Source organism: Arachis duranensis, chromosome 2 (genome assembly GCF_000817695.3).
Source record: "Arachis duranensis cultivar V14167 chromosome 2, aradu.V14167.gnm2.J7QH, whole genome shotgun sequence".
Taxonomy (NCBI): domain Eukaryota; kingdom Viridiplantae; phylum Streptophyta; class Magnoliopsida; order Fabales; family Fabaceae; genus Arachis; species Arachis duranensis.
The window spans coordinates 93,620,205-93,634,612 of NC_029773.3; the positions used below are offsets into that span (position 1 = coordinate 93,620,205).

General features: G+C 35.6%; 2 protein-coding genes, 1 long non-coding RNA gene and 1 pseudogene across 3 annotated transcripts; 3 read left to right on the plus strand and 1 right to left on the minus strand.

Annotated features, from left to right (window-relative positions):
• Positions 1-1,518: 1,518 nt before the first annotated feature.
• On the plus strand, positions 1,519-4,911 carry LOC127745022 (uncharacterized; annotated as a pseudogene).
• Positions 4,912-5,254: 343 nt separating this feature from the next.
• LOC107463668 (uncharacterized) lies at positions 5,255-6,419 on the plus strand. The gene is made up of 3 exons (XR_001586955.3): positions 5,255-5,386; positions 5,571-5,647; positions 6,153-6,419. It is a non-coding gene; the product is annotated as an uncharacterized LOC107463668 (long non-coding RNA).
• Positions 6,420-7,995: 1,576 nt separating this feature from the next.
• On the plus strand, positions 7,996-9,510 carry LOC107463671 (peroxidase 21). The gene is made up of 3 exons (XM_016082520.3): positions 7,996-8,162; positions 8,366-8,869; positions 8,937-9,510. The coding sequence occupies exons 1-3, from the start codon at positions 8,087-8,089 to the stop codon at positions 9,347-9,349; spliced, it is 993 nt and encodes a 330-aa protein (XP_015938006.1). The 5' UTR covers positions 7,996-8,086; the 3' UTR covers positions 9,350-9,510.
• Positions 9,511-12,142: 2,632 nt separating this feature from the next.
• LOC107463658 (uncharacterized) lies at positions 12,143-13,276 on the minus strand. The gene is made up of 3 exons (XM_016082498.3): positions 13,092-13,276; positions 12,834-12,971; positions 12,143-12,539 (listed from the first exon to the last, which is right to left on the minus strand). The coding sequence occupies exons 1-3, from the start codon at positions 13,183-13,185 to the stop codon at positions 12,535-12,537; spliced, it is 237 nt and encodes a 78-aa protein (XP_015937984.1). The 5' UTR covers positions 13,186-13,276; the 3' UTR covers positions 12,143-12,534.
• Between the last annotated feature and the right edge of the window lie 1,132 nt (positions 13,277-14,408).

The following is a 14,408-nucleotide window of genomic DNA, read 5'->3' on the forward strand; positions in this document are numbered from 1 at the left end:
CATGACAAAGTGGTATCAGAGCTTTAGGTTTTCCTGTGTAATATGGAGCAAGTGTCCTTTAGTAAGATCACAATTGTGCAAATGGAAGCCAGCCCATTTTCATAAAGTGTGATGTTACTAGAGGCCTATAGGAAGTTGTCCTCAATCTTTTGGTCTCATAATTCTTTCTGTCTGTCCTATTGTCTTCGAACTCCATATATATATGTCGTTGGTGATTCAATCGCTCTACTTACTCGATAGGTGGAAGATGCCACCTAAGAAAAGACGGGGTGGAACTGTTGGTGCTCCTGATACTGCTGAATCCAATAGGGCAGTTTCTCCGCCACTTGGAGCGCTTCGACAAAGGCCAAGGAGCCAAAGGATAGCTGATAGGCGCGAAGGAGAGAACCCTGTAGTAAGAGAGGCTCAACTGGACTTAGCGGCTGAATTAAGGGGAATGAATCAAACCCTTAATGCGGTATTACAGGTCCTAACAAATCAAAATAGGGACGGAGCAGGAATTCCTAGTATGCCAAATCCTCAGCCTCATAGAGTTCATCAATTGTTTGGGGATCAAGAGCCGCCAATTGAAAAGTATTTGAAGTTGAATTCGTCCACTTTCAATGGAGATTCATTGGATGAAGATCCACAACAATATCTGGAGGATGCAAAGAAAGCTATTCGAGCTCTCAAGTGCACCAAGGAATGGGCTGTTGAATTAGTATCCTACAACTTGCGTGGTTCAGCAAGGTATTGGTATGAGTCTCTTCTTGAGAGCAAAGAAGCAGCTGGACTTCCTCCTCCTTCTTGGGAAGAGTTTACTGAAGAGTTTCTTACTCGATTTTATCCAGCTAACAAGCAAGCAGAAGATGCAATTGCCTTTGAAAGATTAAGGCAAGAGAATATGACAGTGACTGAGTATGCTAAGGAGTTTACTAGACTTTCTAAGAGTGCTCCATACTTGGTAAATTCAGAAGAGATGAAAGTACGTCGAGTTTGCTAGCAAGCTTTCGTCCAAATTCAACAGCCTACACCACCAAACAACAATCACAAAGATAGTAATGACACCTAAGAATTGTACCAAGATAATCAATTAAAATATTCAGCAGATTTGTCTGATCATATGATTAACAAATATAAAATGATCAAAGAATATGAAACAACGACTACATATGAGGATTTCCAATTTTCTGGTGGATCTAGTTTAGGAGGATTTCAGTCTCATCATGGTCAAACTAATCAGCAAGGTTATTCGGGGTATCGAGCTCGTCCTCAAGCATCTTTTGGTGGGGTTGCTTCTTTTGGATCTGCTTCCATGAGTGTTTCGAATCTCAGACCTTTTGTTAAGAGCACCTCTCAATCTAGTGCACAGGGTTCAAATCAGACAAGACCAGCTCAGCCTTACTGCCATCAGTGTGGGAGTTACCATTCTGGTATATGTTTCAAGACTACTGGAGCATGTTTTGGTTGTGGTCAATATGGTCATCTTAGGAGAGATTGTCCAAATGCTAGAGGAGGCTTTGCTCCAGGCATTGCACGTCCTACAACACCAATGCCATCATCTTCAGCTATGTCTATTGGAAATTCTTCTGGTCCTAGTGGCAGAGGAGCAGGTGGCAGGGGTCAGACTTATAACAGAGGAGGGAGCCAAAGAGGAAGAGGTCAGGCACGTGTGTATGCCTTAACACGTCAAGATGCTCAAGCTTCTCATGCTGTGGTGGCAGGTACTTTACAAGTTTGTTCTTTAGATGCTCGAGTGTTATTTGATACGGGTTCTCATTATTCATATGTATCTCCACATCTTGCATCTCGTTTCGATAAACAACCTGAACTATTATCCCACCCATTTCATGTTGGCACTCCGCTTGGAGCCTCCACGATGGTTCGAGTCGTATTTCGGTCTTGTGTTGTTAGAATTAATACCGTTGAAACCTTAGCTGATTTGATCCTTTTAGAACCAATGGAAGATATTGATGTCATCTTAGGCATGGATTGGTTAGCAGCTTGTCATGCTGATGTGGGCTGTTACTCCAAAACTGTAAAGTTTGACATACCGGGTATCTCACCTTTTGTTTTTAAGGGTGATGACTGTCCCACTTTAGCTAGCATCATCTCATCTATGAGTGCTATGCAATTGATGGATAAGGGAAACCAAGGATTTCTGGCAGTTGTTAGAGATGTTGATGCCGAAGTGCCTAGTCTTGATCATGTTCCGATTGTTAGAGAATACCCTGACGTGTTCCCTGATGAGCTATCGGGGATGCCGCCTGATCGTGAAGTTGAGTTTTCCATAGAATTGACTCCGGGAGTCCAACCTGTGTCCATTCCTCCCTATCGTATGGCTCCAACTGAGTTACGAGAATTAAAAGTTCAATTGGAAGACATGCTAGAGAAAGGATTCATCCGTCCTAGCACTTCTCCGTGGGGAGCTCCTGTTCTATTCGTAAAGAAGAAGGATGGAACGATGCGACTATGTGTGGATTATCGTCAGCTCAATAAGATAACTGTTCGCAACAAGTATCCATTGCCAAGGATTGATGATTTGTTTGATCAACTTCAAGGAGCTACCTGTTTCTCAAAAATCGACTTGCGTTCAGGGTACCATCAATTGAAGATAAAAGAGGAAGACATTCCGAAAACTGCTTTTCGTACTCGCTATGGGCATTATGAGTTCTTAGTAATGTCCTTTGGCCTGACGAATGCGCCTGCAGCTTTCATGGACTTAATGAATCGAGTCTTCAAACCTTTCTTAGATCGCTTTGTTATCGTCTTCATCGATGATATCTTGGTGTATTCGAAAAGTGCTACGGAGCATGAGTATCATTTGAGGATTGTGTTACAAACCTTAAGGGATCACAAGCTATATGCTAAGTTTTCTAAATGTGAGTTTTGGCTTGATCAAGTGACATTCTTGGGGCATGTGGTATCAAAAGATGGAATCATGGTGGATCCAAAGAAGGTTGAAGCCGTTCAAAAGTGGCCAAGGCCTACTACAGTGACAGAAATTCGTAGCTTTCTAGGGTTGGCCGGCTACTATCGGCGATTCATCAAGGACTTCTCCAGAATTTCGGCACCATTAACCAAGTTAACTCAGAAGAATGTTCATGCGCCAACGTTAGCCCAAAAGTTAGAGGCTAACGTTGGCGCAAACTGTTGGTGCCCAGGGAGTGTTTTGCATGTGCCAACGTTAGCCCAAAAGTTAGGGGCTAACATTGGGGCAAATTTTTCACCCAAAAGTTTGTGCAAAAGTTTGAGGCTAACTTTTGGTCCAGCTTTTTGCTTCCTGGTTCAATTTCACTTATTCCATTGTCCTCTCTTTACTCCTAGCTATTCCTTCTTGCTTCAACCTTTCTCCAAGCTTTCTTCACCTATCATTAATCAACCAAACACATCAAAGCTATGCTTAAAATCATGAGATATTCAATCTATCATAATATGCAACAATTATAGCATAAAACCTCATGAATTTGCATTATTTCACATATGGTTGATTCAATCAAAGGAAGCATGAAAATCTACCCAAATTGGCTTGCTTAGACCTCAAGAAAGTGCATAATTCAAGTGAAAACAAAAGAAAAAGACTAGTGAAACTAGGCTAAGATGACTTGTCATCAGCTCACAATTCTAAGTACATAGTTCATCCTGGCTCTAATAAGATGTATCAAGATTTGAAACAATTGTTTTGGTGGGAAGGCATGAAGAAAGACATAGGAGTTTTTGTTTCTCATTGCTTAATTTGCCAACAGGTTAAAGCTGAACATCAAAGACCTGCTGGGTTATTGCAACAGATTGAGATACTTGAATGGAAGTGGGAAAGGATTACGATGGATTTTGTAACAGGTTTACCTCGTAGTTTTAAAGGTTTTGATTCAATTTGGGTAATTGTGGATAGAATGACGAAGTCAGCTCACTTTCTTCTGGTGAAAACAACTTTCAGTGCATCTCGATATGCTCAACTTTATGTTGATGAGATAGTTAAACTACATGGAATTCCAGTGTCCATTATTTCAGATCGCGGACCTCAGTTCACCTCTCTTTTTTGGAAATCTTTTCAAAGAGCGTTAGGAACTTGTTTGGATCTTAGCACAGCTTTTCACCCTCAAGCCGATGGGCAATCAGAGAGGACGATCCAGATATTGGAAGACATGTTAAGGTGTTGTGTTCTAGATTTTGGTGGGAATTGGGACTGCTATCTACCTTTGATCGAGTTCTCTTATAATAATAGTTATCAAGCCAGCATTCAAATGGCACCATTTGAGGCTCTTTATGGAAGAAGATGTAGGTCACCTATTGGATGGTTTGAGGTTGGTAAGGTTAAGATTTTGGGACTAAATTTGGTCAAGATGCAGTTGAGAAAGTTTACTTAATAAGAGAATATTTAATAGCATCTCAGAGTAGCAGAAGGTTTGTGTTGATAATAGAAGGCGTAACTTAGAGTTTTCAGTAGGTGATAAGATATTTCTTAGAGTGTCGCCTATGAAAGAAATGATGAGGTTTGGAAAAAGAGGCAGCCCTCGTTATATTGGTCCATTTGAGATATTGGACAGAATAGGTGCAATTGCTTATCGCTTGGCATTGCCGCCTGAGTTGTCTATGATTCATCCAGTCTTTCACGTATCAATGTTGCGCAAATACCTTCTCGACCCAGTATTTCATGTATCAATGTTGCGCAAATACCTTCCCGACCCATCTCATGTGCTTGCACCACAAGCCATAGAGCTACAGGAGGATTTATCATTTGAAGAGGAACCAGTGGCTATAGTTGATCGCCAAGTAAAGAAATTACGTTCTAAAGAGATAGCATCTGTGAAAGTTGTTTGGAAGAATCATTCGGTAGAAGAAGCAACTTGGGAAGTGGAGGACGCTATGCGTGACAAATATCCGTATTTGTTTGAATCTGAAGGTAATTATCACACTTATCACCGTATATAAATTCAAATATTCGGGGACCGAATTTATTAAGGGGGAGAGAATGTAGTAGCCAAAAAAAAAAAGAGAGAGGAGTGGCACGTGAAAAACACGTGACCCACTTTAACTCCTCTTATTGGGGGGGAGAGCACGTGGGGGGCACATGCCCCCACTTAAACATTTCTTTTCTCTTCTCCGTGCCCCCCTCCTTCGACACTCCCCTTCTTTCTTTCATTTCTTCTTTTATTTCTTCCTAACAACAACACTAAAAATCCTCTCTTCTCTTCCCTTCTCAACTACAATTTCTCATCTCTTCTCCTTGCATCAACCACCCTATATCATCAAACTCACCTTTATCATCTTGCTTTCTTTTCTTCTCTACTCTACCTCTGTTTATTCAAAATCTTATTTTCTCAAAACCTCCAAATCATGTGATTTCAACTTAATGAGTGAAGGAACCATTCAATCCTTGAGTTCCAATTATTATTGAGGCTTTAAGGTAACTCTTTGACTCAATAATTAGTCATATTCCCAATTTTTGTCATCTCTATATTTATGGGTATGTATAAATCCGAATTAGGGTTATTAGGGTTAGAAAATTTGGGACTTTTATCAAGGTGAGTAAAATTATGTTAATTGACAATATTAGTAGCTCACAAATATCATTATTGTCATATTTCTAGAGTTGTAGAATTATTGGACATCATTTGGTAGCTCGTTGACGCGCTCAGAGTTGCTTCCGGTTCTTTGGAATCAAGTTGTGAGTGGATATTATATCTATAATTGTTTTTAAATATATTATTATCAATATCTATGTTGAATCATTAATTTTGGAGTTTGAAAATATTTTATTATTGTGATTTCTGAATTTTTGAAAATAAATATTGATTTGTGAAACTTACAATTTTATAAAAATACACACGAGACTCAGCTAGCAGGGGCGTTGCTAGCCTAACGTGTAGGCCACACATTAGATCTGTTATACCGTACGGGTACACTAGAGAAAAGGGCTACCCTTAGAGGTGGAGTCACCCTAGATGTGTAATATTTGATTTGATTTGACTTCTGGAATGAGAACTCCCATTTCAGTTCATCCGCTTAACTACTTATCTATTTGTTTGCATAATTAATTCATATAAATTTCTCATCTCTGAAAGGAAAGATAATTTTTAAGGTAAACTCTGTATTGTCTCGTGTGGGTTATAGATGTAATGTTTGCTCACTGAGTTGCAAAACTCACCCTATTATATTCCCATGTTTTTCAGATACAGGAGTCATTCCAGGTTCCATTCCACCTGCCCCTCAGTAGATCTTAGTCATTTTGGTGAGCCCTTCTTCTTTCCAAGGGCTAAGTATTATGTAATGGAACCTTTGCTCAAAATTTAGATTATGTCAATGCTCCATATGTCACAGGTAGGATCCTCGTGTGGGTTATGTTATTTTGAATCTTGAACTGTTTAGATAGTAATTATAAGTTGGTTATGTAAGGCTTATGGATTTAACTATATACTCTAGTTATCAACTTGATATATATATATGATGCGTATTTTGGATATATTTGGTTGTGGATATGGTTGGAATATGTTGTTGTCTTTGGAAATGGATGTTTATTTTTGATATAGGGAGTTAATACTTATGTTGGTAAGGTCCTAGAAACAGAGGAGGTTCTGTCCGTTTTTCTGAAAAATTTGGTCGTTTGGCTTGCTGAGGGACTTGTCCCTTGAGCGCCAGTCATGGCTGGATTCGGGCCATGACAATTCTACTCTTTTAACAAAAATAAAAACAAAAAAAAAGTCAAACAAAAAAAAAATCACATAATCTTTAAAATAAGAAAGCATACTTATTTAAAAGAAAACAAATAATTTAATTATTCTTTAAGTTATTCAAAGAATAAAAACCATTTTTATTGAGGAAGAAAACATATATTAAAATGTATTTCAATTATGATGATTAATTTCCAAATAATCTCAAATTCAATAATTTCGAATACAAGCTAACCTGTATTTTTTTTAGCATTATTCCCTCAATAAAGTACTACTATATTTAAATATGAATTACTATATTTTAAATTAAAAAAATGTGGTGTTTAAATTAGAGAAAATCTAAAAAATTAGTATTTTTTTTTAAATTTGATCAATACTTAATTAACTAATAAAAAATGAATAATTTAATATTATTAAATATAATCTTACACTATTAAAAATACAAATTAATAATAACTAATTGACAGAATTTGCTAATCTGTAATACTCCTCTTTAATTTATGTTTGTTTTGGATATCAATGATTCCTCATTTCCTTGCCAACTAATTGATGTCATCGTTAAACAAAATTAATTAGTTGGCATTTATCTATTTTATATCTACATACATGTGTGTGTATGTGTTGGCAAGTATTATATGATGATGGCCGTTAGCAGTGGAATTGGGTCTACCCGAATCAAATTTTAATTTTGACATGGTTGGCTTATATTGTAAATGTATTTCGCTAAGGAGATAATAGACTATTTATACAATGTGTATAATACGTTATTGAGTTACAAAATAAACATCTTTTATACTATTTAGAATAACTATTCGAGGGATAATAAACATCTTTTCAAAAGTTTAAACTGATTTTAGGGTCACCAAAATCGAACTCTTAACCTTTTGAATCTAGCGCTCTAATACCATGTCATGATACCACTCATCCGAAAAGTTTCAACTGATGAGAAAATGTAACACTAATAATTATATCTCTAATACTCCATAAATTTTTATTATATATATTGTATAAATATTCTATTGACTCCTCGTATTTTCTCATTGTAAATATGTGAGAACTGAGTATGCATGTTATAAATATAATAAGTTAATTTGCACGACATGCATGTATGCTACATCCGATACATATAATAATGTACAAATTAAATCCTGTAAATGTATATATAAATATAATAAGCATTATTAAGCAGGTGTGGCGTGTGAGCGGGCCAGAAGGCGTGGCCCGAAAGGTCAAAGAAAGTTGCGTAGTGGCAGCATGCAGGCTTCACTTCCACTTCTTCCTCATAAATTACTAAATCCTTAATTATTCATCAAGCGTAGAAAGTATACTACACTGCTCATCCTCTTCTATATAAAGTATAAACCCTTGAGACCTCTTCCCATAATAAACACATTGCATCAACTCATCATCCTTAGCTTACTTAGATACACATATATATGGCGACCACCACATGCAAACCCACTTCTTATATGTGTTTCCTCCTTCTATTGCTTCTCTTGCACTTTAATTTGGGTATAGTTCATTATGTAGTTAATTATTTTATTTGTTACGTTGATGAATTCTATGTATTTCTAAGAATAATGGTATATTAACGATTAAATTTTAATAGTATAAAAATAAAATATTAGTTAATATGATAAAAAGTGTTAAGACAAGATATTGTATGTAACTATACTTGTTGCATGGATGAATAATATATATATATATATACGCAGGGAAAAGCCAACTTGAGGTGAATTATTATTCGAGTAGGTGCCCAAGAGCGGAAGACATAATAAAGGAACAAGTGACGGAGCTATATAAGAAGCACGGCAACACGGCGGTTTCATGGCTGAGAAATCTGTTCCACGATTGCATGGTGAAGTCATGTGATGCGTCGTTACTGTTAGAGACGGTGGAGGAGGTGGTGTCGGAGCAGGCGTCGTCGAGAAGCTTTGGGATGAGGAACTTCAAGTACGTGAAGAGCATAAAAGACGCGGTGGAGAAAGAATGCCCCATGACTGTTTCATGTGCTGACATCATTGCCCTTTCTGCCAGAGACGGCATCGTGCTGCTGGGAGGCCCAACAATTGAAATGAAGACTGGAAGAAGGGATAGCCAACAGAGCTACGCCACGGAGGTGGAATCCTCCATTCCCAACCACAATGATTCCATGTCTTTAGTGCTCTCTCGTTTTCAACAAATTGGCGTTGACCTTGAAGCCACAGTCGCCCTCTTAGGTATATTTTATCCTTATCCTATATATATGGAACCATGCCTAACAATAATTAAATAATGATTCATCAGGAGCGCACTCAGTGGGAAGAGTACACTGCACCAATATAGTGCAGAGGCTATACCCTCAAGTGGACGAAACATTGGAGCCAGAACACGCACAGTACCTGAAACGTCGATGCCCAGATCCCAATCCAAACCCAAAGGATGTGCAATACTCCAGGAACGACCTCGTAACTCCTATGATAGTGGACAACAACTATTACAAAAACATCCTTAAACACAAGGGCCTCCTCACAGTTGACGAGGAACTTGCTACTGATCCCAGAACTTCCCCTTACGTCAAAAAGATGGCCGATGACAACGATTATTTCAACCAACAGTTCTCAAGGGCTATTCTCTTGCTCTCACAAAATAATCCTCTCACTGGAGATCAAGGTGAAATCAGGAAGGATTGTCGCTACATCAACCGCAATGCCACCTAATTCACCTTTCCTCCATGTCAATAAATAAATCATCACCAAATATTTTCTAAATCTCTTTAATTTGCTTATAAGTATTTCTTAGATCCATGTGTTCCGCAAGCTTAAATCAAAGTGTAATCATTCACCCTTCAAGGAACGTTATTAAAAAGGTTTCTACCCAATGTTGTCTAACTTGCTCAGCTCATCGTTTTTTTTTTCTTTGGACATTAACTTGGTGTCCTTTAACGAATTAAATGTCAAAATCATCGATATGTTTTTTAGTCCATTTAGATTTTTTTGGGTCATAAATCAAAAGGAGGCATTAGCAAGGCTAGCAAATACAATTTGACAGTCCAAAAGCCCCAAATAGAAAGTCATATACATTTGGGCCTTCCCTATTAAACCTCGTTCACGTCATATTTGAACCTAGCCCTAAGAAAGATCAAAGTTCTGTTGAAAATGTTGGGTTTACAACCAAAAACTGTTGTTGGGTTTCACAAATGAATTTGCGAATAACTTCACTTGAATAAAAATACCAAAAAATAACCAAGTTGGATTGGTCTAGTGGTTAGTTCACAAGTCCGTTTAAGCAAGTGTCGGGGGTTTGAATCCCACCTTGGCCAGTGACAAATCCTTAAATGGAGCTCAGTACCATGACAGATTAATCCTTGACCTACAAAGTCATGACACAAACAAAAAGAAAAAAGAATAAGCTCCAAACTCCAAAGTTTATAGTAATTGCTAGTACAATTTTCTTTTTTTTCTTTTTTTCTTTTTTTTTATGAAATAGAGAAGATAAATCTGTGATTACTATTTTATTTTAGCATTTTAATACTCGTTAGTTATTATAATAGGCAGTTATTTATCATAAATTGCATAATTTTAAAAAACACAAATATTTAAAAAATAATGAAAATATATTTAAATCAATCTAAAATTATTTTATTTTGTATTCATTAAGTTTTGATGAAATAAATGCAGAATATGGTCAAAAAAATAAATACCTAATATTAGATGTTTTTGATATTGTTCAGATAAATTTGTAATAGGTTATGGGGTCATTGCAAAGGACACTGAAACGTGGCTTTCAACTTCTCTTTTCATCTTGAAGCTGTGAAAAGAAGAAGCAAAATTTTTTTTTTTTTTGGTTTGAAATCAACAAAAATATTAGAGATTATAAATGGTATAAATGGAACATGATAAAAAATTTTAAAAAATTAAGAATATTGTTGAACTTAAATTTTGTCTAAAATTAAAGTATGATGCAAATGGTTCTTATTAAATTAAAAAATTCATAAAACTATTTAATAAGTTGTCCAATTTATATAATTAAAATTCTAATAGAAGATTACAACTTGATAAAATAAATGTAAAAAAAGACATCAGTACATACAACTTATATATATATGATAATTTATAATGTGTAATTTATACACAACTTGATCAGCTTATAAACTAAACACTCCTTTACAAAATACTATATGAGCACCGTAAAATTTGATGGTGGGGCTGGTTGTAAGACATGCTTAAAATGATCACCGTAAAATTTGATTTAGGGATGACTAGTTTCCAACTGGATTTGCCGGGTTACCTTCAGGAAACACACCATCAAGTGCAAAGATTTAGCAGCATGCTTTCGTTTTGAAGGTTAATTATTTAGTAACTATTTACAGTCCTACTTCAACTTGATACTTTTGATTAGTTAAGCAACCATTCTTACACTTTTTTCTTACTTACTATTTACTATTTAGATGAGTAGATGGGGATTAGATTTACTATTTACTATTTACTTTTTTCTAATAACTTAATAACACCTAAACAAACTCTTATAATAAGCTATAACTAAACCATTAATATTGCCAATTCTTAATAGTTGAAATAGAAACATGGGATGTTGTCCAACCTCCAGTTCCACCTTTATATTGCTTGGTTGTGGAGTACCTACCACCTTGGACCAAATGGAAGATGGTGTGTTTTGTTTTGGTTCACAAGTGTGTCCTCTTCTGCATTTGGATGTCTTGTGCTTTTGGTTGGACAATGCTTTGACTGATTTTTGTATTGTCTCTCCCATTTTAGTTGTATTTACTCAAATCTTAATTTAAAGAAACATTATTACACTAATAATAATTAGATGATGATGGTGATAAGCCTTAAGTGGTTATCCAATGACATCAAGACATGCACTTGTTGGTTGTATGTTCCTTTCATTGACGAATTTCACCAATCCTATACCCTTATATATCCATGTGTTTGCCATCAATTATTCGTCATAGGGAAACTTTAAATTATTATTTAGGTCCCCCATTAAATAGCCACGTCTCGTTTTTATAATTGGCATACTTCAATTAACAATTAGTACGACTCTTGTTATTGGAAATTAAACTAGTTAAGTTCTAAAGTAATTTTTAAAATTAGGCGCTTGCATTTTAAAAAGTTTTTGAAATCTTAATTGTATCATAAATATCTTTGATATTAAAAAATTATATCATGTTAATTTTTAATTTTTTTTCTATCAAATTATTCCTTACGGTGTAAATAATCTGACATATTCCTTTTACATTAAACTAAATGAATAATTTTGACGATAAATACTTGATAAAACGGCATCATTACTTTTATATACATAGCACAACTCCTTTATATTGTATTGTTTGTAGAATATATAAGAATTAATTAGTATGCAAAGTGTATGTTTGGCTAAGGTTAAAAGCTGCTTATTAGCAATCTCGTAGACAATCTAAGAAAACAGAGTCAACTTTAGTCAAATAATTAATAATTAATTAATTATCAAATAAGCAACCGCAAAGCTAGATCTCTTCAAAACGAACATGAAAGGAGCATATATTTATGCCATATCTGTTGAAAGTTACAAGTATATTAGACTCCAAAAATAATGCCACAAATTGTTTCCGTCCATTTTAGGTGATCCACACAAATCTGATACACACTGATTTTTTCTGCCATCAATTATATGAGCAAATCAAATCAAGATACAATATTTGGAATAATTAATATTATTTATACATCAAAAGTAAATATTATGAAAAATAGAGACACAAAGTATTTAATAATAATTATAGGAGGAAAATTGCTCAAATCTCTCTTTACCATCTTCACTTTTGATTTATAAATAATATTCACTTAGGCCCAGCGTAGTAGTGTAGCGAAAACACTTCTATATCATGATAGCACCAAGCTAAGCTTTTTCAACCTACAGAGTAGAGAGGACTAGTTAGGAGTATGCACTATTGGAGCGATTATTACTAGAAAAAAAAGTACCCAAAACAATCATTAGTTATTTTCCAAGCGGCACTGATGGATTATGTTATTTATGGGGTATATATCACCGAAATTCACCTTTATTTTACATAGATACTTCTGACTTATTTATGTGTATTATCTATATCCACACAGAGGCTTTAATTATGTGATGAAATGAAATTGTAGCAGACCATGATGATCAATACCATAAAGGAAGATATGATTTAAAATGAAAGAAACTTGCCTTTTTTCTGAGTGTGAATAATAAGTGAAGTTTTAGGATGGCGAGGGAAGCGATGAGGAGGAGGAACAGATGAGTGAGTCTCAGGACCTCTATAATCTATCTCGTATACCTCTGATGATTCTTTCTTGTTTTCCACTACTGCAACAAACAATCAATAATTGTTAATTAATCAGGCGCCTATGACTTGTTTATTGTGTATGGTGCATAAATAATAATTAAGAAAGCATGTCCGTGGACTAATTAAAGTTGCAAACGTACCCGTTGATGATGAAAAACGAGGGAGGGGAGCAAGGATGAGAGAGAGAAAGAAGCAGGTGGTGAAGACACACCTAAGGCCAACCATATACGCCATGGTATTAAGTTAGATGATGAATGAAGAATGATAGGCTAAGCCTTATATCATTTATTTATAAATAAGGAGGAACCATGCCTTATTAGATGCTGTGGGGACTATGTGGGTTCATTCATCAACCGAACCACCGCCAAGCCTCACCCAAGTTTTGCTTTAGTATCTTTCATAAATATTTTTATTTAAGGCATTAGTATAATTTTCTTTTCTTATTATATTAAAGATAAAAAATATTACTTTAAATGTTAAAAATTTAAAAATATACAAGAAAAAATAATGCATATACCAGTATATCTTTATGCTTCATTATATATAGTAAGTTGTGTACACTTGTCATTTAATTTGGGATTTTATAGGTTGACCAATTCTGCTTACATATTATATATATGTTCAAGGTTGCAGCAGGCATGAGGCATACATGTGAGTGAGAAATTTGATTATGGTATAATTTTAAGAAAAGGCGTGAATAATAATAATAATAATAATAATAATGCATGCGTGTGTTAGGCGACACTAATTTGATAGGAAAGTAAGTAAATAAAATGGGGGTTCGAGCCTAGCTGGAATTGAAGAATGAATGAACAGCTAATATGTGGCTGGAGCCTGGATGTGTGGGGTACAAATACATACTATCTCCAATCCACTAGCATGGAACGAGAAGCAAATGTTAAGACCAGAAAGCATGCATTATTTGCCACGTCACTCTCCATCATCGCTAGCTGACTCTTCTACTTCTTTCACCTAATTGACCTTCCCCTGCTTCGGCCAGGACTAGAAATGTGTTCTCATCATCACTCTTTGGTGCTTTGTAATTGTGGAGAAAGTGCAAAGAGGAGATTTGTTATCTTATGTCATATCCCTTTCCATCTACTTTTGTGGATGGGAGAACTAAAATCTCTGATTTGAAGATTTCTTTCTTTTGATATAAATGTATTTGGAGTTTGTGCCTGCTCGATGAGGACATGCTTGGGGTAAGCAACAAAATTACATGCACATATTAGCTTGTTCCAAAATCTCGCTCATAATTAAGTACATGTGCAGCAGCATCCTCACACAGGGAGATTGGCAATTACAAATTACAATGAAAAGATGCTCGAGTGTGACACAACTCATCTGCGCTGATACAAGAGCAAGCTAGCTAGCTAGTCACCAACACAATAATCTCTTCGTTATAATTTCCTTTCTTGAATTTAATTTAAATTCACTACCGTCCTGTTGATTTTACT